This window comes from Tripterygium wilfordii, chromosome 1 (assembly GCF_013401445.1).
Source record: "Tripterygium wilfordii isolate XIE 37 chromosome 1, ASM1340144v1, whole genome shotgun sequence".
Lineage (NCBI taxonomy): Eukaryota > Viridiplantae > Streptophyta > Magnoliopsida > Celastrales > Celastraceae > Tripterygium > Tripterygium wilfordii.
Genome location: NC_052232.1, coordinates 9,805,528 through 9,831,200, shown reverse-complemented (window position 1 = coordinate 9,831,200; position 25,673 = coordinate 9,805,528). Strand labels below are relative to the sequence as shown.

Genomic DNA, 25,673 nt, shown 5'->3' with positions numbered 1-25,673 from the left:
ATTATTTTTTTCTTAAATCTAAAAAGTATAATCCATTAATTTAATATAAATTGGTTTTTTTCTGAGAAAAATAAATTGGTTTTATTGATTTGGCTTTTTTTTTTATCAAAATTATGTATGCCACTTGTACTGCAGTTGCCACATGTTCAAAATCCGGCGAGTTTATAGTCGGAAGTGATGTACGGAATAAATTTGTAAACTTTTTGAAACATCAAGAATATAAGGGATGAATTTTAAACTTTAATGACATAAACGAGAAAAGCGTATAATTTCGAGGACAGAGAATATGGTTTAGCCGTATTTTTAATTTGCAGGGAACGTAAATTAGATGGCAGGGAAAGGATGTTTTACTTTATGCATCCATTTACATTTGTTTTAGTCCAATTCAGAATTGATACTGCATAATTATTGTGCAATTGCAATTTCCCACAAAGTGGGGAAAAGAGGACAACAAAAGTCAAAATCAAGACAGAAAGAAGAGGAATCTCATAGGGTTTCTTCTGTCTCTCTTTTATTCTTACAATTATGGCTTTTATTCATTGTATTGATATTTATTTGAACTTCATAAGTGGTTAGATACTCTTGTTAGGATTCTAATATAACTCGACTTTGATGATTTAATGAACTTGGTTTTCTTATTTCTTATTTCTTGATTTCTATTCTTTGTAGAGTATTTATGTGTATGCTTAATGTTTTTGGGAGCTTGATCACTACCCAAATGATATGTTACCTAGGTTGAGACCAAGAGAAGATGCTTAGAGTTTGCTTCTCACCATAGATACCATATATTGCATTAACCATAGGAATATAGGAGTATGACTTATGCAATCGCTACACGGTTAATCCATAAATCTTAATAGGTATTTATTTCTTCAATCCGAATGTTAGGAATAACACGGGTTAAGGATTGAGGTACTTTTGCTGTAACTAGCATCGAAGAGGTTAGGGATACCTATTATCAACAAGAGATAGTAATTAGTGGGTTATATGGAGTCAAGGGAGTTGAATCAGATAAAAGACGGTGAAATTAGATACCCTAGTGCTTTTAACACTTGAATTACATCTTTGTCCTAGCATTTAATCTTCTTGCTTTACATTTGTAGTAAATCAAAACACCAAATCGATTCTACAAATAGCATGGAACTTAATCATAATCGGTATTTAATTACTTGTCAATACATTTTCATGGAAACGATACTACTGTTGATGTTCCATGCTGTAGAGATCATAACTACATGCAACGTTTCAGGCCCCACATGTGTGATCTTAATAGGTATCGTCCTGCTCAGATTCTCATTGCTGTCTGGCGGCAGCCTTATGCTAGTACTTTTGCGGAGGAAATCGAATCTAATCTCTTCGACTGGAATGAGACATTTGACGATGGCTCTGATTGGGCTACACGTCGCATTTAGAAACAACGCTGGCCTCCTTAAAATTCCTCCTGTCCCTCTCATCTCATCACTTTATTACTTGTGCGAATTGTATACTTGCAATACCCTTCACAACAAAGGAGATCGTGGGATTTACAGGAATAATATTGCTAAAAAGCAAGTCGCAACATCAATTCTAGAGACTGATATTATTCGAAAATGATAAACATTTCAACTGTAGGCATTTAAGTTATTTCAATTGTTGAGTTGGAAGCACAAGATCTAAGTGAATTCGTGGACTGCATATGTCTTACATGAAATCATATGCATACAACTTAACAGTTAGAATAACTTGATACAAACTACTGAGATCCCTATCATTTCGACACTAAAAACAATGTCTTTTTTGAAACGACGCTTGCACGATTTGGTTTTTCTAGACTCGATACCCATCCATACTAGTTTAAGCCCAAAATACTGTTAAATAATTTGAGTTCAATTATATGCTTAACTAAATTTCGACATCTAAGCGACGTGGAATCATACTCCAGTGTTAAAGGAATTGGGCCATGGACACATCATCCAATAGTGATATTGATAATAATTCCCATTTGCCATGACAGATAAAACTGTTGACCATCAAAGCCCAACCTTTGAGGCAGAGTTGTAGACTTTTCTTCTAACTTGAACAAGAATCACATAACCTTTGATAATAATGTGTGGAAAATTGTCCATCACAAAATGTATTTCATGCGCAATTTTATCCCATTAATTCAAAAATTAAATAATATTTTTCATAATATTAACATTGCTTAGTTTGAGACTGATCAAATTGGATGGAGATGAACATAATCTAAATATTTTAAAATTTTATTGAGATAAAAAATACGAGATTATTAAAAAAATAAAAATAAATCCCCATTCCCCCTCTTTTATGAAAAAAAAAAACGACAATTCCCATCATATTATTCAATGTATATAATTTAATACTAAATTATAGTTCCGTTCAATATAGGGTGTTCACAATAGGATATTTTAATTTTTCTCCCGAAGCCTAATCCTTTTTAATTTTAAAGGAAAACGATATTTCTCAATTTATGATAGGCTAAATTGTGTCAAAGCTCAACGATCAACGCATGGTTATAAGGGTATTGCCCCAAATAGAAAACCGAACTAAAATTATCTTCCGAGTCCATACAATTTTATCCTAAATAACTTCTAGAATCTCACACATATGATTTAGAGAAGCCTAATCCATGAAAATACTAAACCTGGCAGGTACAGTTAAATACATATATAAAATAAATCATTTAATTAAATTTGATTTTTGTGAAAACAACAGCGGGTTGCTTTCAAATTTCAATTTGGTTTGCCTGACCGTTGGCTCAATCGAAGCTATTACGCGGTACTCCGAATGGCCGACAGGGACATGGGTTTTGTCTTTGGGTTCAATTTCTCCGAGTTAAGAAGAAAAGCCTCGCAGACTTGCAGTGCAGGACGGGAGAGACATTTTTTTCTTGACCTAAAATTAAATATGCCGTGATAATTACACCCCACGGTCCCCTACCTCTGGCTTGTCAACTTCGCAACCATCCTCTCTTCATACTTTTTAATGAGATCCGTGGTAGGGCACCAAGTTGGTTTGGAAATCTACCCAACCGTCTCTATATAACCATTAGATTAAACTTTAGGGGTGGCAGAAAAAAAAGGTTTTAGGTTAGACATCATGTCTTTACAAAATAGTTACATGTTCATATTCTAATACGGATTGAATTTTGGACATATTTAATTTACAAAACCCAAATTGATTTAAATGCAGACAAATAAATCGAATAATGACTTAATCCGAACAAAATTTATGTATTTAGATTCATATCCGATTTTAAACAAGACAAATTTTTTTATTTTGACCCGAATTTTAGACATGTAACATATTTCCAAACTTCTTAATTCGGATCTGACAAATTCGACCATGCAGACCGAACATAATTTTACCACCCCTATTAAACCTGTCTTGTCTATCCTATCATAAATTTCCATGTTTGATATAAATATCTAAAGTACTACCTTCCAAGAGGTAACTATTGGTTGAATAGATGTGTTGATTACATATCTTATACAAAAACAAAATCTAATATAGATCTTCTATATTTTCATTCATATTTAGAACAAAATTGGGCTTATATCGGCCCATAATCCTACCAATTGTTAGGGGAATGAGTTGGACCTAGGTTAAGAAATACCCGGCCCAAAATAAGAACTAGCTTAATAGCCCATCTCCTAACATTGAAAACACACATCCACAAAGGAATACCATGACTGAGATACCAAATCCTGAGATCGTTATAGAAAATCCAACAACTGTGACTCTGGCATCCTTAAACCCTAAACATCAGATTTTGAAACCGCCACTAAGCAAAATTTGCTGTCCTTCTCTAATTGATCCACCATCAACCTAGCTTTCACCCTAAACATGGCCAGTCTGGGCAGTGACTCCAGAAAAAGTAAACTTTGAACACAAACTTAGAAATGTACAGCAATAGACATCAGCTTCCCATGAGACCAAAATTAGCTTTACTTCTCTAATCCAGAACAGAGTAGCATTCAAAGGACAGCCAAACAAGCACTGAACATAATAATATCTTCTAGTTCACAATGTCTCAATTGATCCACAATTAACCTAGCTAGGCAAGTCTGGGCCAGTGACTGCAGGAAAAAGTAAAACTTTCAACACCAACTTATACATGTGATGATACCTCAAGCCTTTCACCTGCTGAAACAAAATTTATGTCACGCTGTATAGCCCTCCATCGTTGTCGTTTCTCCCATTCAGTCGATCAGCTCTTGTGTCTATTGCCTGATTGGAAAAAAGGGGCAAAGAAAACAAAGAACAGAAAGGAGAATCATAATGCGACCATACAGACATATGGATCATGATGCATGCTACATAACAGAAACCTCTCAACTGGCCAGAAAAAAAAAAAAGATTTATATTGGATCTTGATTACCTCGGAAAATAGAAACTTTCAGTTTGGTTTCAAAGATCTTAATCAACTCGAAGAAGCAGACGTCACCAACTTCTAGATCGTTATCATGCACAAATTCCTGCCACCCCTTATAGAGATACGAACGGCGATGATACTCTACAGGCCAAGTTCTTCCGTCAGGAGTACAAAGGGTGACATCACTTCGCTCTTCTGGGAGATATTTCTTACCAAAGCCTGCTGGCATTCTCTGTACAGAAAACTTTGAAGGTACTGATTGAAGGAATCCTCTGGTAGAACATTATTAATAATACATACAAACTATAGCAATTGAAAACTTACCATTCCACATCCTCTACGAACATAACTTGGATGCATGAACACCCTGCAACAAGGATTTTCAGATTTGAAAGTAATACCTCCCCGAAGAGGTTTTGAATCTTCATTAGAAGTCTTCTTCTCACCTAGTCGCAAGTGAATATTTGGATCAGCGGAATCATATATGAACATTACAATTTAAATTGGCAGATGCATTCTCACCTTGCAACATGTAAATATTTAGATCTTCATCAGCATGGTAGATGTGAACTTTCAGTTGCATTTTGTCGATCTCAATCAACTCAAATACACATACATCACCGACTCTTAAACCATTATCACGAGCAAATTTCTCCCAGCCATAATAGATTTTTGGATTTGATTGGAATTCATGTTTCGAGTATTTAGCAGGCCAAATTCTCCCATCAGAGACACATAAGTCGACATCACTTCGCTTTTTCTTCATATAAATCTCGCCAAATTCTGCTGGTATAACCTGTATAGAATATTTCAAACTGAGCCATGATTTGAAGGAATCCTCTTAACATGTTTTTAGTTTTGCAAATTCAATCCCAATAGTCAAGATGTTAAGAATATGAAACTCTGTCCTTACCAAATCAAATCTGAAAGAAACATATGACGGCTGCATGACAATCTTGAAATGAGGATTTGCAGACCTGAAACCACTAGTTCTCCGCAAAGCTTCAATTTTTTCTTGGTTCGTTAGTCGTTGTTCAACATTAGTTTTTGGGCGTCTCCATCCAGATGCAGACACGCCTAATTCCCTTTTGCAGGAAACTTTTACTCCTTGTACATTAGCACTCATCGCAATCAGAAGAACATATCAAAAACTCAGAATAATGATACGAGCAGAAACCATGACAAAAATAACTGTACCTTCGACTTCATGAGGAACTTCACGAGTAAAATGGTTTCGCCTAGAATGTGGAACTGACATTGAAGTGCTGTTTCCATGAACAGTTGAACCATTTCTTGCCTTCTTGTGTGGAAAAGGACAAGGTAACGGCGATCTCTCTCTTGCTTTACGTCTTACTTTAGGCTTTTGTTTTTCTCCAGCGTGTTTAAGCTCCTCACTACAGTTAGTATCATCGCATGGATATTTGATCTCTGTAGCACTCTTATCAAATATGATTACGTGAAAATGGCTACATCCATCATACTCAAATACTAGCATGTGGCCATAGTCAAGGGAATAATACCCAGCAAATTCTTGCCAACCATTTTGAAACCAAAATTTGCCATCACGCTTTGCCAATTCCACAGGCCAAACTGCACCAGTGGGGACCTTAAGAATCACTAAGCTTGGCAGGCTTCTTCCGGATTTTTTCACAAAATCTCTTGGTAATCCCTTGTTCAACAGAAAACCAAAATTGAAGAAATGGAGATTCATTGAATCAAAGAATTACGAATATGCATGAGCAATCAGCAACTATTAAATTCACAAAAAACATTGAAAATCCTGTTTTTCCATTGCTTCAAGAAACGTCTTTTATTCGTACTTTCTGAAAGCAGAGATTACTTCATTGAAAACGTAAACTAAAGTCACAAAGCAACAGCCCTGATCAGCAACAGACACTAGTAATATTACAAGAACAGGTAAAAAGGCAACACTTAGGGCAACTCCAACAGAGTATGCAAAGGAGGATGTAAAACTTATAACTGCTATTTTACAATCCAAAATCCACAAAAACTCATTAAAAGAGAGTATGTAAAGCCTCTTAAATACATTAAAATCCGTTACACAAACCTATATCAGTAAAACTTGTTGCAATTCCTGCAGATTAGCAGCAACAACATAGAGACTGGAGAGAACCAGCCCAAAAATTTTCACCTAATCACATCATTGCTCTAAAAACCACTTCAAACGCTTCTTCTTTTTCTGGGTAAGTTTCAAAACTAATTAAAATGTCTCAATTAGAAGTACCTCCTTATTTATTTGTGTATCTAAAAGACTCAAAAAGGATACAGTCACAGTTAATAGGAATAACTATACTAGAACAACTCACTAAGGCATTATTAATTCATGCATGACCATGTAAAACTGCTTAAACAAGACAAGGACGCTTAAGATCTTGCCTGAGTACCTAGAAAAGTCGAGAAGAGTAAGAAAAGAAAGAAAATGCTTACAAGCTTTCCTTCTCGTATAGTATCATCAAGAATTGGCTTGAAGAAATGTGCTCTCTTTGATGCTGCAACAGAAGATCCATCATGGCCTCTTCTGCTGGTAGAATTCATGGCTTTGCAACTAAAAAAGAAAAGCTTGAGACGTGAGCAAACAACACACTGTCTAAGCCTGCAACAAGAATTTTCAATTAGTTCAAATTTTTGGGAAATACTCACTGGTATGTGATGTGACAATTACTTGGAAGAAGAGAGAAGAGTTATGACATGCAATAGTTAACTTCAGAGCTCGAGGCAGCATATATATCTTTACCAAAAAAAGTCTCAAACTGAGAGTACTGTTGACTATCATCCATCAATCATCTCAAAAGGGCCAGTACTGAAAAAAAAAAACGAGCCCTAAGTGGTGACAAGCTTTCCTTCTCGAATAGTGTCCTCAAGAATGATCTTGAAGAAATGGGGAGTCTTCGATGGAGACAACGAGATGGTATTGCTTCTTCTTCTGCCACTGGAACTCATGGTTTTAGCAGCTCAGTTCAAGAGGAGCTTCAATCGAATGCTCTGTCACAACTCGAGTACAAGAAGCAACCCTTTTGGATGTGATTTGAACAGAGGAAATAACCTTTGCGTATCCATCGATATCTAAAAACACTAAGTGAGTTTTGAAACTGGCGTTGTGTCAGTGCTAACCTCGTAATGATAGCCATTGCATTTGGCATGTGCAAACGAAGACAAAATTGCAATATTTGTAAGTATTCGGGATCGGAACGAAAACAGTAACCTTGAAGAATTGGATTTCAATGCAACGATGATTATAATCACGAGCACGAAGGGATTGATTAGGGATTTGCTGCAACCCTACAAAGACCCAATAACCAAGGCAGACCCATATGGCAAAAGTAGTTCGAACACTGAGCCCAGTATCACATGATGAGACAGGAGGCCCAAATCAACCATTAATGACCAAGAACCAGTTCGAAATTGACTTGGCCCGTTGGGTTCCTGTCTCCTAAATCCTAGTTCTCCGGTCTCGAGGGAATATGACACAGAAAATCAGTTTCTTACCGTTATTATTACTACAGAATTTAACCAAAAAGAGCATATGAACTCCGCCATGAACATAGCAATGTCAGAACATTTACATTGTTGTTGTCAAAAGCTACCGAATTTAACTAACTTTACTCGCCCCAGGAAAAAAAAACAACCTAACTTTACTTGTAATAGTCAAGTCCCTTGCCACAATATCTGCGATTTCTGAGATCATCTGTTGAACAAAACCTTATAATGGCTCCTCCTTCATTGTTGGGCGCTGTGAACTGCCTCCATTGCTGTTATTCTTTCCAGTTGATGTTCTTTGCTGTCTTCTCCCACTGCCTGACTTAAGATGAAAGACAACAGAGAGAACAAATTATGCAGTGATGGATTAATGGAGTATTATCTTCTTCTACTTAAAACATGGATCTTTCTCACCTTGGGACATTTCACTCGTTGGACCTTCATCGACTCGGAAAATAGACACTTTGATTACTTTGATCTCAATCAACTCAAACACACAAACATCACCAAGTTTTAGTCTATTGTCATGCACGAATTTCCGCCAGCCACTTTGGAATTTCACAGCTGGTCTTTTTCCATAGCGATGGCAATTAACGGACCAAGTTCTCCCATCAGGAACGCAGAGGATGATTGGAATTGGATTTTGCCCAACCAAGTTTGCAAGATACTTTTTGCCAAATCTGGTTGGTATTTCCTGTACCAAAAGTTTCAATATAATGCGTAGATTAAATATGATTAAAAAATAGTTAAGAAAAAACTTACCAATGTGGATCTTGAAATATAAGTTAGCTGCATGACTATCATGCAAAAAGGATTCTTAGATTGGAAAGCACAAGCTCTTAGGAAAGCTTCAGATTCTTCTTGGGACCTCCATGATTGTGTTCTCTCGACAAACTGAGATTTCGGGCATCTCAGACCAGCTGAAGACTCACCTCCCTCTTTTTCTAGTTTAGCAGGTAAGTTCTAATTAGTAGTGGTAACAACTATCCAATCATTCCTGATAACAATTAGGCAGAAGACAATAAAAAGATACTGTACCTCCAAATTTTTGTGCAGAACTATGTGATGTTGTCTCCGTCTCTGACTCGCTACATTGAGAACAAATTTCTATAGAATGTGAATCAGATTCCGAAGAACTATCTGTTTGACTAGTTGAATTGCTTCTCTTCTTCTTATGACGACGAGTATCTGGTGCGGGTGATCTTTCTATTTTCCCATAGCTACTTCCAGCGGCACTCTTGATGATAAAAACGTTCAATTTGATTTCAAAGCTCTGAATCAACTCAAAGAGGCATACGTCACCAACTTCTAAATTATTATCATGCACAAATTTCAGCCATCCCTTAGGAAGAAGTAACCGGTTATTATACTCTACGGACCAAGATCTTCCGTCAGGGGTACAAAGGGTGACATCACTTCGACTTTCTGGAAGATAATCCTTAGCAAAGTCTGCTGGCATTCTCTGTACAGAAAATTTTGAAGGCATTAATTGAAGGAATCCTCTGGTGGAATATTACTATTAATACATACAAAAAATATACGTATGATGCATGCTTAAGTCAATACAATATTTTGTTTCCACAAAAACTATTGCTATCGAAAGCTTACCAATCCACCTCTACGAATATAACTTGGATGCATGAACACCCTGCAACACAGATTTTGAGATTTGAAAGTACCAGCTCCCTGAGAAGCTTTAATGTCTTTATTGGAAGTCTTCTCACCTAGTGGCAAGTGAATATTCGGATCAGTGGAATCATATTTCAGGGGAGCATTACAATTTAAATTGGCAGATGCATGCTCACCTTGTAACCTGTGAATATTTGGATCCTCATCAACTTGGTAGATGTGAACTTTCAGTTTTATTTTGTCGATCTCAATCAACTCAAATACACATACATCACCAACTCTTAAACAATGATCACAAACAAATTTCTTCCAGCCATCATAGATTTTTGGATTTGATTGGAATTCATGATTTGAGTATTTAGCAGGCCAAATTCTCCAGTCAGAGACACATAAGTAGACATCACTTCGCTTTTTCTTCATATACATCTTGCCAAATTCTGCTGGTATAGCCTGTATAGAATATTTCATACTGAGCCATGATTTGAAGGAATCCTCTTTAACATATTTTTATTTATGCAAATCCAATCCCAACATTTAAGATGTTAACAAAATGAAATTATGTCCTCACCAATTCAAATCTGGTAGAAACATATGACAGCTCCATGACCATCTTGAAATGAGGATTTGCAGACCAGAAACCATTAGCTTTCTGCAGAGCTTCAAAAATTTCCCGGTACATTAATGGTTGTTGAACCTTAGTTTTTGGACGTCTCAGCCCAGATGTAGACGCACCTAATTCCTTTTGGCAGGAAACTTTTACTCCTTGTACGTTAGCAATCATCGCAATCAGAAGAACATATCAAAAACTAAGAATGATACGAGCAGCAAACATGAAAAAAAATAACTATACCTTCAACTTCATGAGGAACTTCACGAGTCAATTGTTTTGGTCTAGAATGTGGAACTGACATTGAAGTGCTGTTTCTATGAACAGTTGAATCATTTCTTGCCTTCTTGTTTGGAAAAGGAAAAGGTAACGGCGACCTCTCTCTTGCTTTACATCCTACTTCAGGATATTGTTCTTCTCCAGCGTGTTTAAGCTCCTCACTACAGACAGTATCGTCTCCAGCATGTTTAAGGTCCTCACTACAGACAGTATTGTCGCATGGATATTTGATCTCTGTAGCACTCTTATCAAATATGATTACGTGAAAATGTCTAGATCCATCATACTCAAGTACTAGCAAGTGGCCAAATTCTAGGGAATAATACCCAGCAAAGTTTTGCCAACCTTTTCGAAACCAAAATTTGCCATCACCCTCTGCCAATTCCACAGGCCAAACTGCACCAGTGGGGACCTTAAGAATCACTAAGCTAGGTAGGCTTCTTCCGAATCTTTTCACAAACTCTCTTGGTATTTCCTTGTTTAACAGAAAAGCAATATTGAAGTTCATTGAAACCAAAGAATTAGGAATATAAATGAGCAATCAGCAACCATTAATCCATTATATTCACAAAAAACATTGGAAATACTGTTTTTCCATTGCTTTAAATGTAAATTAAAGTCACAAAGCAACAGTCCTGATCAACAAACACACACAAGTAGAATTACAAGAAAAGGTAAAAGATTTGTACAGTTAGAATTTAAAAGGAACCACTTAGAGGTGAAGAAAAAGGTTACACAAAGCTCTATCAGAAAAATTAGTTGCAATTCATGCAGATTAGAAGCAACAACATAGAGACTGGAGAGAACCAGCCCAAAATTTTTCACCTAATTACGTCATTACTCTAAATTCCACTTCAAAAGCTTCGTTTTTTTTTCTTGGATAAGTTTCAAAACTAATTAAAATGTCTCAATTAAGTACCTCGTTAATCATTATTTAATTTTGTATCTAAAAGATAGATTTTCTCTTGAAGAGCCAAAATGGGAACAGTCAGAGTTAATAGGAAGCAGTATACTACAACAACTCACTAAGGCATGATTTAGGCATGACCATGAGAAACTGCTTAAACAAGACAAAGGCGCCTAAAATCTTACTCTCGGTACCAAGAAAAGTCGAGAAGAGTAAGAAAAAGAGAATGCTTACAAGCTTTCCTTCTCGCAAAGTATCATCAAGAATTGGCCTGAAGAAATGTGTGCTCTCTGTAGCACTGTTATCAAATATGATTACGTGAAAATGTCTAGATCCATCATACTCAAAGAATAGCAAGTGTCCAAATTCTAGGGAATAATACACAGCAAAGTCTTGCCAACCTTTTTGAAACCAAAATTCGCCATGACGCTTTGACAATTCCACAGGCCAAACTGCACCAGTGGGGACCTTAAGAACCACTAAGCTTGGTAGGCTTCTTCCGAATCTTTTCACAAACTCTCTTGGTATTTCCTTGTTTAACAGAAAAAAAAAATTGAAGAAATGGAAATTCATTGAAACCGAAGAATTAGGAATATGAATGAGCAATCAGCAACTATTAAATTCACAAAAAAAAAAAAATTGAAAATCCTGTTTTTCCATTGCTTTAAGAAGCATCTCTTATTCTTACTTTCTGAAAGCAGAAGCCCTGATCAGCAACAGACACTGGTATTATTACAAGAAAAGGTAAAAGATTTGTACAGTTAGAAGGCACCACTTAGAGGTGAAGAAACAAGTTACACAAAGCTCTATCAGAAAAACCAGTTGCAATTCATGCAGATTAGAAGCAACAACATAGAGACTGAAGAGAACCAGCCCAAAATTTTTCACCTAATCTAAAAACCACTTTAAAATCTTCTCCTAAAAAAAGATAGATTTGTTCATCAAGAAGATAGATTTTTTCTTGAAGATCCAAAAAGGTTACAGTCACAGTTAATAGGAAGCAATATACTACAACAGTCAACAGCTCACTAAGGCATGATTAATTTAGGCATGACCATGAGAAACTGCTTAAACAAGACAAAGGCGACTAAGATCTTGTCCCAGTACCAAGAAAAGTAGAGAAGATTAAGAAAAAGAGAATGCATACAAGCTTTCCTTCTCGCAGAGTATCTTTAAGAATTGGCTTGAAGAAACGTTTTCTCTCTGATGCTGCAACAGAAGATCCATCATGGTGGTCTCTTCGGCTTGTAGAATTCATGGCTCTGCAACTAAAAAAGAAAAGCTTGAGACGAGAGCAAACAACAACACTGTCTAAGCATGCAGTAAAAATTTGCAATGAGTTCAAATTTTTGGGAAAGACTTACTGGTATGTGTTGTGACGATGACTTGGTAGAAGAGAGAAAAGTTGTGACATGCAATAGTTAACTACAGAACTAACTAACTAAGGCAGTATATATCTTTACCAAAAAAGTCTGAAACTGAGAGTACTGTTACTCTGTTGGGAATTGGGATTGAACCGAGTGGAGTTTCAGGACTCACTAATCAAGAGAATTGTTTCCTCTCTTCAATACTTATTTTGCAACTGCCAAGACTATTCACATTCTCCAAGTTTGCAAATTGTAATAATTGTGTTGCTTAGAATTCCAAACTGACTCATCACCCATCAATCATCTCAAACGTGAAAAACTCTTCACTTACAACTCAAAATAATTACAAGCCTAGCGCATTGGGTGCCTTCTGTACAGTAAAAAAAAGTAGGCAAGCCAATGATATTGTTGGATCCTAATTCCTAAGTACATGTACATAAGCTATCATATAGGTCGTCTCAAGAAGCACAAAATGCTATAACCATCAAAAGTCAGAGAGAAAAAGAGAGAAGTAGTGCTTTACAAGCTTTCTTGCTTGAATGGTGTCTTCAAGAATGATCTTGAAGAAATGGGTTCTCCTCAATCTGAAGAATGAGAAATCGTCACCTCTTCGGCTGCTGGAACTCATGGCTTAGCAGCTCCAAACTAACCCTTGAATATGCTATTTCTTTATACTTGGCAGCAACTCCTCCTCTCTATCTAATCAGAGTTCTTTCACAGATAAGACGAGCAAAAACCCTGAAAAGAGTCGAGGAATACCCTTGGAAATGAAAATTCACAAATCTTCCTTCACTCATAAGCTTCTCCCTAAAAAGTCGCGATGGCTGATGGGACAGCAAATTCATCAATCGGGCCAAAGTGGGCTTTATTCGGCCCACATTCATTCTTCCCGAGAAGGGAGAACCGTTAAACCTCGAACCGTCTGAAAAGATTGAGACTTTGCACCGCCACCTATTAACCCACTATTTTCCCTAAACCCCTAAAACCCCGACCATGCAATGCCTCACGACCGCCCTCCGCCACCACCGTCACTATCAGACGATTAGGCTCCTGCTATTACGCCACTACAGGCCCCACAAAATCCCGAATCCGCCGTCGCCACCCAAACCCCCAAAGCCCCCTCAGAGGCCTCAGACCTTCACGTTCCACGACCACACTTGGGAGGATCCCTATAGCTGGATGTCGCAGTTAAACGATAAGGTTTCTATGCGACATATGGATGTGTACATGGAGCAAGAGGAAAAGTATACGGAGGCAGTCATGTCTGACACAGAGCGTTTACAGAGCAAGCTGCAATCAGAGATGGCGTATCGCTTACAAGTGGACCTTTCCACCCCTCCCCTTCGCTATGGCCCATGGTAATGTTTCTCTCTTTTCTTCATGCGTTTTGAGTCTTGTTCGGGACTCAGCTTGGTTAGTTTGGTATTTGTTTTACATTGGGGTTCTGGACCTTCTTGCTCATTTGCGCTGATTTTTTGTTCTGTAAGTTTTTGCCATTTGGTATGTGTAAAGAAAAACTAGGGAATATGGATTCAGAATATTTGGTTTCTTTGAGGGAGACAAAAGCTAATGATGAAAGGTCTATTATTTCTGCTTCACCTGCCATATTTGATGAAAACCTGAATTGTCTTTTTTTTTAAAATAAAATTTCAAGGTCAATCTTCCCGCAGGTTGTATTATCGGAGGGTTGAAGAAGGAAAGCAGTATCCAGTCCTCTGTCGGAGACTTGCAAGCCTAAATGAAGGCTTCATATCTCATAAATCTCCCTCTGCAGGGTTTGATTTTACCTCTGGGAAGAGAATTGAGCAGAAGCTGCTTGATTACAATCAAGAAGCTGAGAGATTTGGAGGTATTTTTTTTCAACTGCAGTCCATGTTTAGTGCTAAAATATGGGGAAGTAAATTGAGCCAAATATATGAGGAAGTTGCTTTTATTATTTTATTTTTGAATCAGTGGATTTTACAGTGTGTATGGTTTCTTCATCCAAGACCTAATTGGAGCATAATATTTGCTTCTTCTCTTGATCTTTTAATAGGTTATTCTTATGAGGAATTATCTGAAGTGTCACCGGATCATCGGTTCCTTGCATACACTATGTATGATAAGGACAATGACTTTTTTAAGTTATCGGTTAGAAATTTAAATACTGGCTCATTATGTAGTAAGCCTCAAGCAGATCGTGTTTCGGATTTGGCATGGGCCAAGGAGGGGCAGGCATTGCTTTATGTTGTTACTGATGGTAAGAAGAGGCCTTGCCGGTGGGTATTTTCAAGACTTTAAGCATCTTACAATTCATTCTTTGTCTACCTGCTTTTAAGGGAAATTTTTCTTCTCATCAGGATTTACTGTAGCATGATAGGATCAACTGATGAAGATGTTTTACTTCTAGAAGAACCAGATGATAAGGTTAACGTTCACATAAGGAATACTAAGGATTTCCGCTTTGTGACTGTAAATATATTCTCGACCAAATCTTCAAAGGTATCAAATAATTGTCGTCTTTGGATCCAGTGTCAATAGATGTAGTTTGACCTACGTAATAATCATGACCACATTATAGGTCTATTTGATAAATGCAGCTGATCCATTATCTGATATGATGCTGGTATGGGAGTGTGAAGCTCTTACTCACTGCATAGTTGAGCATCATCAGGGGTACCTTTATTTATTTACTGATGCTGCCAAAGATGGTCAGCTGGTTGATCATCACTATCTTCTTCGAACTCCTGTTGGCACTTCATCTGGGCAAAGGATCTGGGAGGTTGGTGGATCAACTGTGTCTTTTTGTATATATGACAATCTCATTTAAATCTTATGCTCATGCTGATGCTGATTCAATGTATCTTCCTTGACATTACTTGGATCCTTTGTTACTAGATTTGCATTTGTTGCTTGCTTTATTTGGTATTTTTCATATCTGTAACATTATATTACTTTGTGTTCTAGTTACTTGCATGCTTGATAACCATTTTCCCTAGTGTGTTCTTTGAGTATGTCACTTTGTTATTTACTGCAGAGAGTATTCATGGATGAAAAGGATTTGATTGTCGAGGATGTTGATTTTTGTAATACACACTTGGCACTGATTTTAAAGGAAGGTCAGAAATATAGACTATGCTCAGTTCCGCTACCTTTGCCCAATGGGAAGGTATGAAAACTGAAATAATATCCCCAAAACTGTTGACCTCATGCATTGCTGCTTCATTTTTCTGTATGATGGTCCTATCTCACTCTTTTGTTTCAATTCAGGAAGCATTTAATCTGAAAGAGTTGCACCCATGTTTCCTTCCTCTTCCAAAGCATGTCAGTCAAATTTCTCCGGGACCAAATTACGACTTCTTCTCATCAACCATGCGTTTTACGATATCATCACCTGTGGTATGTGTCATGAGTTTATGACCTTATCTTGCAAAGATGGCTGGAGGATGCTTAAATAGAAATATATTTTGAAATTTGATATTATGCTTTGTCTGTGATGCTGGTCCACTAAGCATATGATGCATGCTTCGGCTCTTAGAAGATGAATTTTTTTCTGTCCATTATCTTGCACGGTGGCATTTAACGACCATGTAAAATCAGACAGAGTTACCAGAATTGTTCCTATTAAGGCGTTCTTTAACTCCTGTAGTTGCTACCTTGGCGATTTCTTCATTATGTATGTATCTTCTTTTAAATCGACCCTTCCAAATTTCTCACAGATGCCTGATGCTGTGGTCGATTATGACTTGTCAAATGGCAAGTGGAATATCATTCAGCAGCAAAATCTGCTTCTGGAAAGAACTAGAATTTTGTATGGAACAGCCTCTTCATCAAACATCACTGAACATTCCTCAACTACCAAAGTTTCTTATGCTACAGATGTAGAGGATGATAACCTGTGGAATGACCTCTCTGAGTTCTATGCCTGTGAAATTTTTGATGTCTCTTCTTACGATGGGGCTCTGGTTCCGTTAACTATTGTATATTCTCGCAACAACAAAAAGGAGAATCAAAATCCTGGGTTGCTTCATGGGCACGGGGCATATGGTGAGTTACTTGACAAACGGTGGCGCAGTGAATTGAAAAGCCTTCTTGATCGTGGTTGGGTTGTGGCATATGCTGATGTGAGGTTTGTTCCTCATTTCCTACTAATTGAAGTTGTCTGACCCCTTTGTTCTGATTGTAAGCTTGGACTTTCAAACTTGTGTGCCCTGTTTTGTTTGTTGCTAATTAAATCCTAGGTTCTTATCCTCTTGTGAAATATTTATCTTTTGCTTAAATTGTTTTATGCTATGAGATTTCACTAGATATATTGGTGGATTAATCAATTGGAATTAATTGGAAAAACATATTTTCAGAGGTGGAGGTGGTTATGGGAAGAGGTGGCATCATGCTGGCAGAAGTATAAAGAAGCATAATTCCATCCAAGATTACATCGCTTGTGCTAAGTTTCTTACTGAAAAAGGTATTGTGCATGAGAACAAGCTTACTGGTTGGGGTTATAGTGCTGGAGGGTTGTTGGTTGCTTCGGCCATCAATTATTGTCCAGATCTATTTCGCGCTGCAATATTGAAGGTATGCAATACCATTACTCATGTAATGTTAGTGTTCTGATCTCTTCAATAATTTCTCAAAAATTGGAGAAATGATGGAACTGTTGCATTTGCTAATGTACTACCGTGAGATATTATGTTGGATGGACGCATCAAAAGGCTAGTTCCCATAGTTCCTACCTGTTTCAAGATTCACGGGGGAAATAAGCTGTTGGAAAAACAAGCGCAAAAAATTATGTTGGAAAACAAAAAAAAAAAACAATTGGCATGGGAACGGTCCTACATCAGGGCAAATTTTCAAGATTTCGCATTATTGATTTTCATCTATATAAACTTAATTTTGGGATGCAAATGATTTTATTATCTTCGTTTGTAATTATTCCTCTTCTGCATCAATTTCAGGTCCCATTTCTGGATGCAACGAACACTCTTCTCTATCCCATCTTACCCCTTATAGCTGCTGACTATGAGGAATTTGGGTACCCTGGGGACATCAATGATTTTCATGCCATACGGGAATATTCTCCCTATGACAATATCCAGAAGGATGTACTTTATCCGGCTGTATTGATAACCTCATCTTTTAATACAAGGTAGTTTTTAATGTCTTTTCCCGGCATTGCTTTTTTATGTACGGCCATTAATTTGTGGGATAGTAGCTAGACTAGTGACGAGCTTCCTTTCTTTGCTAACATATTTAATATTGTGCAGATTTGGGGTTTGGGAAGCTGCAAAGTGGGCTGCTCGAGTCCGTGAGCGTGCTATATATGATCCCACGAGGCCCATACTGCTCAACTTAATAACCGATATAGTGGAGGAAAACAGATACATGCAATGCAAGGAGGCGGCATTAGAGACTGCATTCCTGTTAAAGATAATGGAGTCATAAACTTGTTTTATGATCCCAACACCCCACCATCTCTGAATCTGTTCAACTCAAGTCCTGGCCAGTTTGCAAGTGAGTGGTATGCTTCTGTTCAGAAATCAACTTCTGATGGGTGAAAATCACTCAATTTCCTATTGGAATGGATGACCAGCTAAAGGAGAAGCTTAAATCTGCTAAAGCGGCCTGTGAAGTTCAGACAGGAATGGTTGTGCAAGCACAAGGCCATTATTTCAGACATGTTTTCCTTTAGCCAACTGAGATTGTAAGTTTGGTATCTGTACATGTCAATGTATCTCATGTCATGTAAATTTTTTTTGAAAATAAGATGGTTTTAAATTGTGCAAATTGTTTTGTAGTGCAAGCAAGGTTTTCTTGTCTTTTTTCTTTTGTTGGGAAGTAGGTCTCTTGTCATGATGATCTATCTGGATTTTTAAAAACAAGTTTGCACTTTGCATTGCATACCAACTTTACCAAAAAAGTTCCACTCAGGTTTTCTACAAATGCAGAATCTAGTCCAACAAAGAGAGACGATCATGCACACCTGCACTATTCTTTTGATTGGGAAACAAAACTTTATGGGAAGTGGCCCATTTACTTGCATTGTCCTTTCTGTTTCTCTTTTCAAATTGATCACCTTCTGCATCATGCTTTCTTGTTTAGTGTCACATTAGTTAGGTTTAAATGTCAACAATACAAAATTCATTATCTTAATGTCAAGAAAAATGACCAAAACAACAATGCAACTGGACCAAGTAACCTTATCAGTCGTTTTCTTTCACCTGCAACTGGACCAAGGAAGTGTTCAAAGACCAAAATTCAACTCATACCAACTTCAGATTCATTCAAGCACATTGTTGTTTTCCAGGGAACCAAAACACCCATCAGAATTTGGAGCAACTGTTGAACTTGCAGTCTTAAACTGGTAAATTTTCTGAGTCCATTCCTAGGCCGAGTCAGTGTTAGATAAACACAAGAATAGAAGTGATAAGTAGAGAAATTGTAATTTGAAGGCATGGCACCAAAGGATCGCAAACTGCAGCAGCCACAATGAGTACTTTTTACAGTAGCAAGATTCAATTTTGAATAGGGGAAAGGCAGAAAGTTAAGGTGGTTAGAATTGTTCACATGTATTCAGCCTTAAAGGTAACCTTAACTCCCCAAAACGGCACAAATACTAAATCCCACTCTACAAGAACCCAAAAAGGAGGAAATTAAGACAAGAACGAACATGAATTATCAAATTCATTGCTCACATCGGAGGGTCGTGATGAAGGGCAGAAGAATCTAACCACTTCAAAGGTAGTAGTAGCTTCTGATCCTCTCTTAGCCTCCGATCCTCGACTCCAACTCTAATGCCCAAGATGTTCATTGCCCAAGAGAATCCACATATGATACTGGAACAAAATCACATAGAAATCTCATTACTCACGTCTCTGAGCCTTCTGCAACAGTTGGGAGCCCACCCTCTTTGATAAAGGTTGGGTTCAGAAACTTTCCAACAAAGGCCCACAACTTGTAAACATCCTCAAAGTTTGTCAGAAAGCCAAGAGAAGCGGTGACAACTTCGGCACGAACAAACACATTTTTTCCGTCATGACGACCATTTTCCATTGGCCGGCAAAGAGTAGTATCTTCAAGATTCAGAGCTCCATGTCGTCTTGGACTGTCTACAATTTTTATGTGACCGAGGAAACCCAAGCCAAGAGATATACCTTCACTTTCAGCTAATTTCTGAACAACTTCTGGATTGATTAGCCCCTTATTTCGGTCCCTTAGATTGAAAGCCACTGCAGCACCCCTTTCATATTTTATTTTCGGGCCATAAATGTGAACAAGATGCATCCGACCATCCCCATCTGAACCAGGGAACCTTAATTGCAGCAAAGAAGTCACAAGCCAGTTGATCAAAAATCGCAGACGAGTGGTAGTTCTATTGAGACCCAACATATTAACATGATCGAGATGCCGGCATGCTATCTCAGGTTCTCTCCTATCCCAGTCTTGGCCATCACCATATTCCCCATCACTGCTGTACTCTTCATCGAGGCTGGTTACTGATATTTCTCCTGGCTCTGAAGTATGGCCCAGGTGCTCTTTTCGATTATCTTCCGTGCTGAAGGATACCCTTCTTCCCATGCTAGGATGTTCATTCTCTTCCAACCCAAAAAGCCTGCCACCAGAATATCGATTCCCTTCTCTTCTCCCAAGCAATCTAAACTCGCCTTCTGTTTCTCTTCTTATAGCACTCTCTTTAATCTCAGGTAAAATTTCAGAGCTTGAGTAATTAATTGCAGAGTGATTCTGAGTGGCAGAAGTTGACATGTTGCGCTGAGAGCCATTTGTGTCACCATTTAAAACAGACCCACTAGGATGTGGTTCAATGGTTCCAGGTTCTTCCTCGATCTCTGAAAAATGCGAACGATCTGAACTCTTCTTATTACTCAGTGAGGTGTGCTTTGTTTCTGTGAACTGCTCCTCTTCAGGAATCTCCTTAACACGGTCCAGTTCATGAGAAACAGATAGAACAGCAGCATCAAATGATAGCACGGGGTGGTCGTTGTGAGGACCTATGTTTACGTCTTTCTCATCATATATTGGGCTACTGTATATCTTTGAGGATGGCTTTGGAGAGAGCAGCTTGTGGTTTTTCTTCCCAGAAAACCAAAAGGACGGCAAGGGAGAGGCTGTTTTCTGTCTGGTCAACTGACCTGCATTATCAGAACCCAAGGGACTTTGACCCAAATCGATCCATAATGAATTGTCAGATGACTCATCTTCACTGAACACTGGGCTCTTCATTACCTCCCCAACCGAGAGGCTCTCAGTTTCTTCAAAAATGGTGCTAGTCCCATCTCTGTCAGAGCTATTCTCATGCTCCATTTCAGTTTCAAATACGTCTCTCACCTGAGCCGATGTATATGCCCCAGAAAATGCAGGCAGCTGTGACCCTGGGCGAGTTTCGGCAGTTTTATCAGTGCTTCCAACAACTTCATCATCGTTAATTCCTACCAATTTGTCCAGACCATCGACAGAGTCACTCAGATACATAGGATATTCAGGGGTAATTTTCACAATTCCAGACCCTGTGCTGCCAGACTGGTTCTGGAGGCTTCCCATAACTGATTTCTTGATAAGAAGGCATCCAAAACCAGTTGGATCGTGACCAAACACCCTGTAAAATGAAGTGATTATAAAATCTGGACGGAACAAGGATAAACCGAGTGAATCCATATCTTTGGGACCCAATGATCCAGCATCTAGCAAGACATGCCAATTGTTTTGTTGAGCAAGTGCCATCCATTGGTAAGAATACTTTGCCCCAGTAACTCTGGACTGCACTGGAAACACAAACAAACCAACAGCAGAGTCCTTCTTTCTCTTCTTCTTGTTGGAAATTTGTTTCCTCAAATCAGTGGAACAAAGCTTGAGAGTTGGCCATTTAAACCAAGCACTGTAAGCTTTAGCACCCTTTTCTTTGGCCCTCTGAGACATCCAAGTTACAGACTGACTCTCATAATCAAACATGGTCAATAACTTTTTATTTGTGTGAAATGGGTATGATTCAGCCAACAATTTAAATGCAGATCCTCTACTCACAGTAAACACAAGGCCATACTCATTCTCCGGGATGTTCAAATAATCCATAATTCTAGTCTTTATATCGTGTTCCACAGTGCCTTTCTCAGCACCCCCATAAAGAGCATGATTACTCAGATTGGCCGTGATCTCAGATAAGCTAAATGTACAAGAATCCCAATAATGCAATGTTTGCAGATAAGAAAACAGCCCAAATCCGCAATAATCAAGACATACCTTGGGAGACAAATGTGAATATTCATCTGACCTAAGCTGATCAACTTTCTCTGATGATTGGTACTTGGGATACATAGTCAGGAATTTGGAGAAGGATTCCTGAAGGTCAGGGATGTCATCTTCATCCTCAAACGTTCGTTCTGTAGCAAGAGCTGTGGCACGGAGGAACTCACGCTGGGCATTGAGTCTTGCAAGGGATCTTGATTTCCCTAGGCTCTCATCTTGATTGGCTTGAGCCTCAGACTCCATATCTTTGGATTTGACAAGAGAACCATCTTCAGAGGCTTCTTCAAGAGCCTCTCTCAGTTTGTGTTCTTGTAGTTTTCGAAGAACAGACGGGTTTTTATTGAGCTCAGGAGCAGAATCAGAGGCATCTCTCCTTTTGCTGCCCTTCTTGTCCAAGATTAGTGCGGCACAGTGAGTTAAGGGCTTCCACAGTGAAAGATGCATGAAAGCTTTTGACTGTGTCGAAACCCCAGAAAGGAAACTAGCTCAGGAAACCAGAAAAGAGAGGGATTTAGCCCATCTAACAAGAACCCACAAAGAGGGATCCTTTTCAAGCCCTAGGCCTCAAAGCAACAAGAGAGGATATGGGTTCTTGAACTAGATCAAGAACGACAAACCTAGATTTTCTCGCGAACCCATAACAAGAAACAGAGTCAAAGCAATCTTGAGACAGATATCAAATCTCAGCTGCAACAAATTCCAGGTGAACAGCCCCACAGAAACAAAACCCAGCAAAATGGTTCGAGAAAAAGTCAAAACCCCATTTCCGGGAAAAATTCAACTCCAGAAACAAACTTTAAAGGAACCCAAGATAGAGTGGAAGAATCAAAAGAATACTCAAACCCTAAAACTCAAAACCCAGATCCCAATTTTCGGAGACAAGCTAAAGAAGCCCAAAAAAGGGCGAGTCCTCCACAACACAGAAGAGCTTCCAAAAATTATGCCTTTTCTTTCGTTTCTTTCTCACATGAAGATGAAAGAGGAAACACCGCAAGCATCAAGTCCTCTCTTTAAGTTTCACTCTCTTTCTTCCCTGCAACAACAATGGAAGCTAAGCAAAAAACCCACCTCTCAACATCAAATGCTCATTTAGTATACCCAGAACAAAACATACCAGCATTGATAACCCCACTGCTCTCTCTCTCTCTCTCTCTCTCTCTCTCTCTCTTCCCCTCTGATATTGACTCCCACAAACTTCCAGAGTAACCTTCCCTTAGCAGACAGTGAGAAAGGACATTGACTTTCACAAGTCACAATCCAAATGCGAGTAATGTTACTGTGTGCATTTTTTAATCACTATTTTTCATTATAAGCTTCGCAAATACAATATTAACATTTATATTTTATTCAATCAAAAATATTAGTATTTCCATTGTTGGCCCACTAAGCTTTTCTACTTGGCTGAAAGTCAAAACAATCAGCTGGCTTTGTAAAAGCTCTTTTTGTCCAACTGTAAAATTGTGCCATGTCCAAACCCTCCTCCCACCATTGAAAATTCTTTGATTGCTGGTCTCAATCTCAAATAATATTGTTTTGTCATTATTTCTAGTTTCTATATGAAATTTCAATTTCACTCACCTACCTATGACTCATGAGCATACTATAATCAAATTGTGCTTTCTTTTTAAGCTTTGTGCCTTTGAATTTCTGCTTTTTTTCTTGCCAAAATAGCAGAGTTTCTTAAATTTGGGATGGGAGGGGTTGGAATGATTCCAACCAATTTCACCCATCACAGCCGTCGATGATACTTGTTTCATAATGTCATTAAGTACAATTAATGATGATGTAATGGCTGTGATGGGTGGAATTGGCTGGAATGATTCCAGCCACACCCATCCCCTTAAATTTAGACTTCTTGTAAAAAAAAATGACATATATACTCTTTTTAAATTATGGAGATGGGGAGGTTCGAACTTGAGACTTTTATAAGATACCATACATATCAGTGTCATTGAGCTACTAGTATTCTAGAAAAATGACATATATAATAGTCAACCATTTAGAAGAGAAATTAACTAGACAATATTAATAAAATAGGGTAATACCCAGTTCACAATCAATGTTTGGTGTCACTGGTTCTTTCTTCAAGCAATGGTATCTTGGATGTTAAGAGCATGACAATAAATATTCAACAAATTAAACCTGCAAAATGCTTCTAGATTCCAGTTTATTTTGATAATGTTTTTGTCTTAATCACTACAACAAAAATTTGTATACGGGGTGGAGAGGAGTCCCTCGGAGACTCGAATTTAAGTATCATCAAATCGAATATATGTCTTAACCATCTCGATTTATAGATTATTGTCTTATTTTGAATAAACATCTTCTGATGCATTTATTTCATTGCATTCCCACAATGACTATGTGTATGGTCATATTATGACTGCCATTAAAGAGGTTAGGTGCTGTGGGGATTTCTTTTTTTTTGGGGTTTATAGGTCAAGATTTCCCCTTTCCATAGCTAGAAGCAGAAATTATAAACAGTTGTGTAACCAAAGAAAACACAAATACATACATACACCTTTGGATTCTCTAATAAGGTCCACTAAACACCTCAGATAGCCCCAAAAAGTAAAAGGACCATTTGGACTGATTGCAGTTTACTTTTCTTCCCCATTGGAAGAGACAATTTTGACTAAACCCTAATAGGTCAAAGTAAAAAACAAGTAAAAAACAAGAGTAGTTGGAGCATAAACCATAGCATAGTTTGAGATAAATGGTCATTTTAACAGACATTTGTGGTAAATCTCTCCAACCAACGGGTTTCATTATTGGATAAAAATTGTAAACATTAGAGAATTCTAGAGTTCCCTCATTCGTGACAGACAAATTTATGATTATGACTTAAAATGAACAGAAGTTAAGACTTGATAACTGGTTATATATATACTGAGGTATAAATTATTTATATCTATAAGAATATGCTAAGAAAATCTAACAAAATCAAGCTCAAGACATCATCCTTGAGTGAGACAGGATTGGAGATATGATTATATAAATATATTGACCTGGTATGTCATGCTGTGTCATTTTGATAAAACAAAGAAGTGTTCGTTATCTTTCATGTATTTTCTGAGCAGCAAGACAGATCACATATATGATCGACGTGGAGAGCACGTGCATTACTAAGAGTTAGTATAACTTGTCATGATAGTTTAATGCCACCCAAAGATGTGATTATGATTCATGAGTGGTCAACCAAGTTTATGGAAACACCAAATTAGTCTTTTTAAGTTAATCGAGAAAGACATTCTACAAGTTTGTTATTTGGACATTCGATACGGGCCTAAACTCAGGTATCAAGCCCGCATGCACGAAAATTTATCACTTGATGAGTTGGGTCTAAGCCCAACGTGTTACTACAAATGTATTACTCTCAATGAGAATCGAACTGATTTTCCGAGTCCATATGGACTTGCCGCAGAGAAATTCACAATTGAGCTAAAAAGATCATAATTAATCATGATGAATGAGGAGGGTTGGATCTTTTTTTCTTGATAAAGCATGATCATTGAACTTTAGTTTGTTTTCCTGACTGACCACATTTTGCCTATATGATGTCACTCTCCATATTACACAGACCTAATTCAAATTGTTAATGCTGCTATTTCTTATTTCTTATTTCTAATAGTCTTTGGAGGACAGGTCTTAGCTGGCCTCATCATATACCAATTAAGGCTGGTCCTCACTACTAAATAATTGGCTTGTGGGCTCAACTTATTTTTGTTGGGTTCGAGCCAACATCTTTGGTATTTTGATTGCAACCAGTATTGCTTG

At 37.8% G+C, this 25,673-nt stretch overlaps 4 protein-coding genes across 15 annotated transcripts; 1 reads left to right on the top strand and 3 right to left on the bottom strand.

Annotated features, from left to right (window-relative positions):
- Positions 1-3,724: 3,724 nt before the first annotated feature.
- On the bottom strand, positions 3,725-7,726 carry LOC119998772 (B3 domain-containing transcription factor VRN1-like). Of its 4 annotated transcripts, none has more exons than XM_038846215.1 (8): positions 7,034-7,726; positions 6,821-6,938; positions 5,570-6,041; positions 5,286-5,470; positions 4,895-5,168; positions 4,697-4,818; positions 4,379-4,604; positions 3,725-4,227 (listed from the first exon to the last, which is right to left on the bottom strand). In XM_038846215.1, the coding sequence occupies exons 2-8, from the start codon at positions 6,926-6,928 to the stop codon at positions 4,208-4,210; spliced, it is 1,407 nt and encodes a 468-aa protein (XP_038702143.1). In that variant the 5' UTR covers positions 6,929-6,938; positions 7,034-7,726; the 3' UTR covers positions 3,725-4,207. The 4 variants fall into 4 exon arrangements, with proteins under 4 accessions (XP_038702143.1, XP_038702135.1, XP_038702116.1 ...); XM_038846188.1 differs by having other exon boundaries at positions 3,726-4,227; positions 5,286-5,479; XM_038846197.1 differs by having other exon boundaries at positions 3,726-4,227; positions 5,286-5,479; positions 6,821-6,986; positions 7,128-7,726.
- A 129-nt stretch (positions 7,727-7,855) lies between these two features.
- LOC119998720 (B3 domain-containing protein LOC_Os12g40080-like) lies at positions 7,856-13,418 on the bottom strand. 8 transcript variants are annotated; one of them, XM_038846124.1, is made up of 11 exons: positions 13,183-13,418; positions 12,440-12,560; positions 11,527-11,823; positions 10,350-10,860; positions 10,068-10,261; positions 9,676-9,949; positions 9,479-9,594; positions 8,909-9,332; positions 8,633-8,814; positions 8,285-8,564; positions 7,856-8,188 (listed from the first exon to the last, which is right to left on the bottom strand). In XM_038846124.1, the coding sequence occupies exons 2-11, from the start codon at positions 12,548-12,550 to the stop codon at positions 8,094-8,096; spliced, it is 2,484 nt and encodes an 827-aa protein (XP_038702052.1). In that variant the 5' UTR covers positions 12,551-12,560; positions 13,183-13,418; the 3' UTR covers positions 7,856-8,093. The 8 variants fall into 8 exon arrangements, with proteins under 8 accessions (XP_038702052.1, XP_038702061.1, XP_038702028.1 ...); XM_038846133.1 differs by having other exon boundaries at positions 12,440-12,554; XM_038846100.1 differs by lacking the exon at positions 13,183-13,418 and adding an exon at positions 12,657-12,847.
- A 67-nt stretch (positions 13,419-13,485) lies between these two features.
- Positions 13,486-18,422, top strand: LOC119998759 (dipeptidyl aminopeptidase BI). Of its 2 annotated transcripts, none has more exons than XM_038846166.1 (11): positions 13,486-14,017; positions 14,330-14,508; positions 14,695-14,917; positions 14,999-15,140; positions 15,220-15,420; positions 15,676-15,807; positions 15,909-16,037; positions 16,358-16,767; positions 16,997-17,213; positions 17,594-17,784; positions 17,903-18,422. In XM_038846166.1, exons 1-11 carry the CDS (start codon positions 13,653-13,655, stop codon positions 18,078-18,080), a joined length of 2,367 nt encoding a protein of 788 aa, XP_038702094.1. In that variant the 5' UTR covers positions 13,486-13,652; the 3' UTR covers positions 18,081-18,422. The 2 variants fall into 2 exon arrangements, with proteins under 2 accessions (XP_038702094.1, XP_038702104.1); XM_038846176.1 differs by having other exon boundaries at positions 13,734-14,017; positions 14,314-14,508.
- Positions 18,423-19,059: 637 nt separating this feature from the next.
- Positions 19,060-23,147, bottom strand: LOC119997017. Its single transcript, XM_038843789.1, has one exon. It carries the CDS (start codon positions 22,338-22,340, stop codon positions 19,503-19,505), a length of 2,838 nt encoding a protein of 945 aa, XP_038699717.1. The 5' UTR covers positions 22,341-23,147; the 3' UTR covers positions 19,060-19,502.
- Between the last annotated feature and the right edge of the window lie 2,526 nt (positions 23,148-25,673).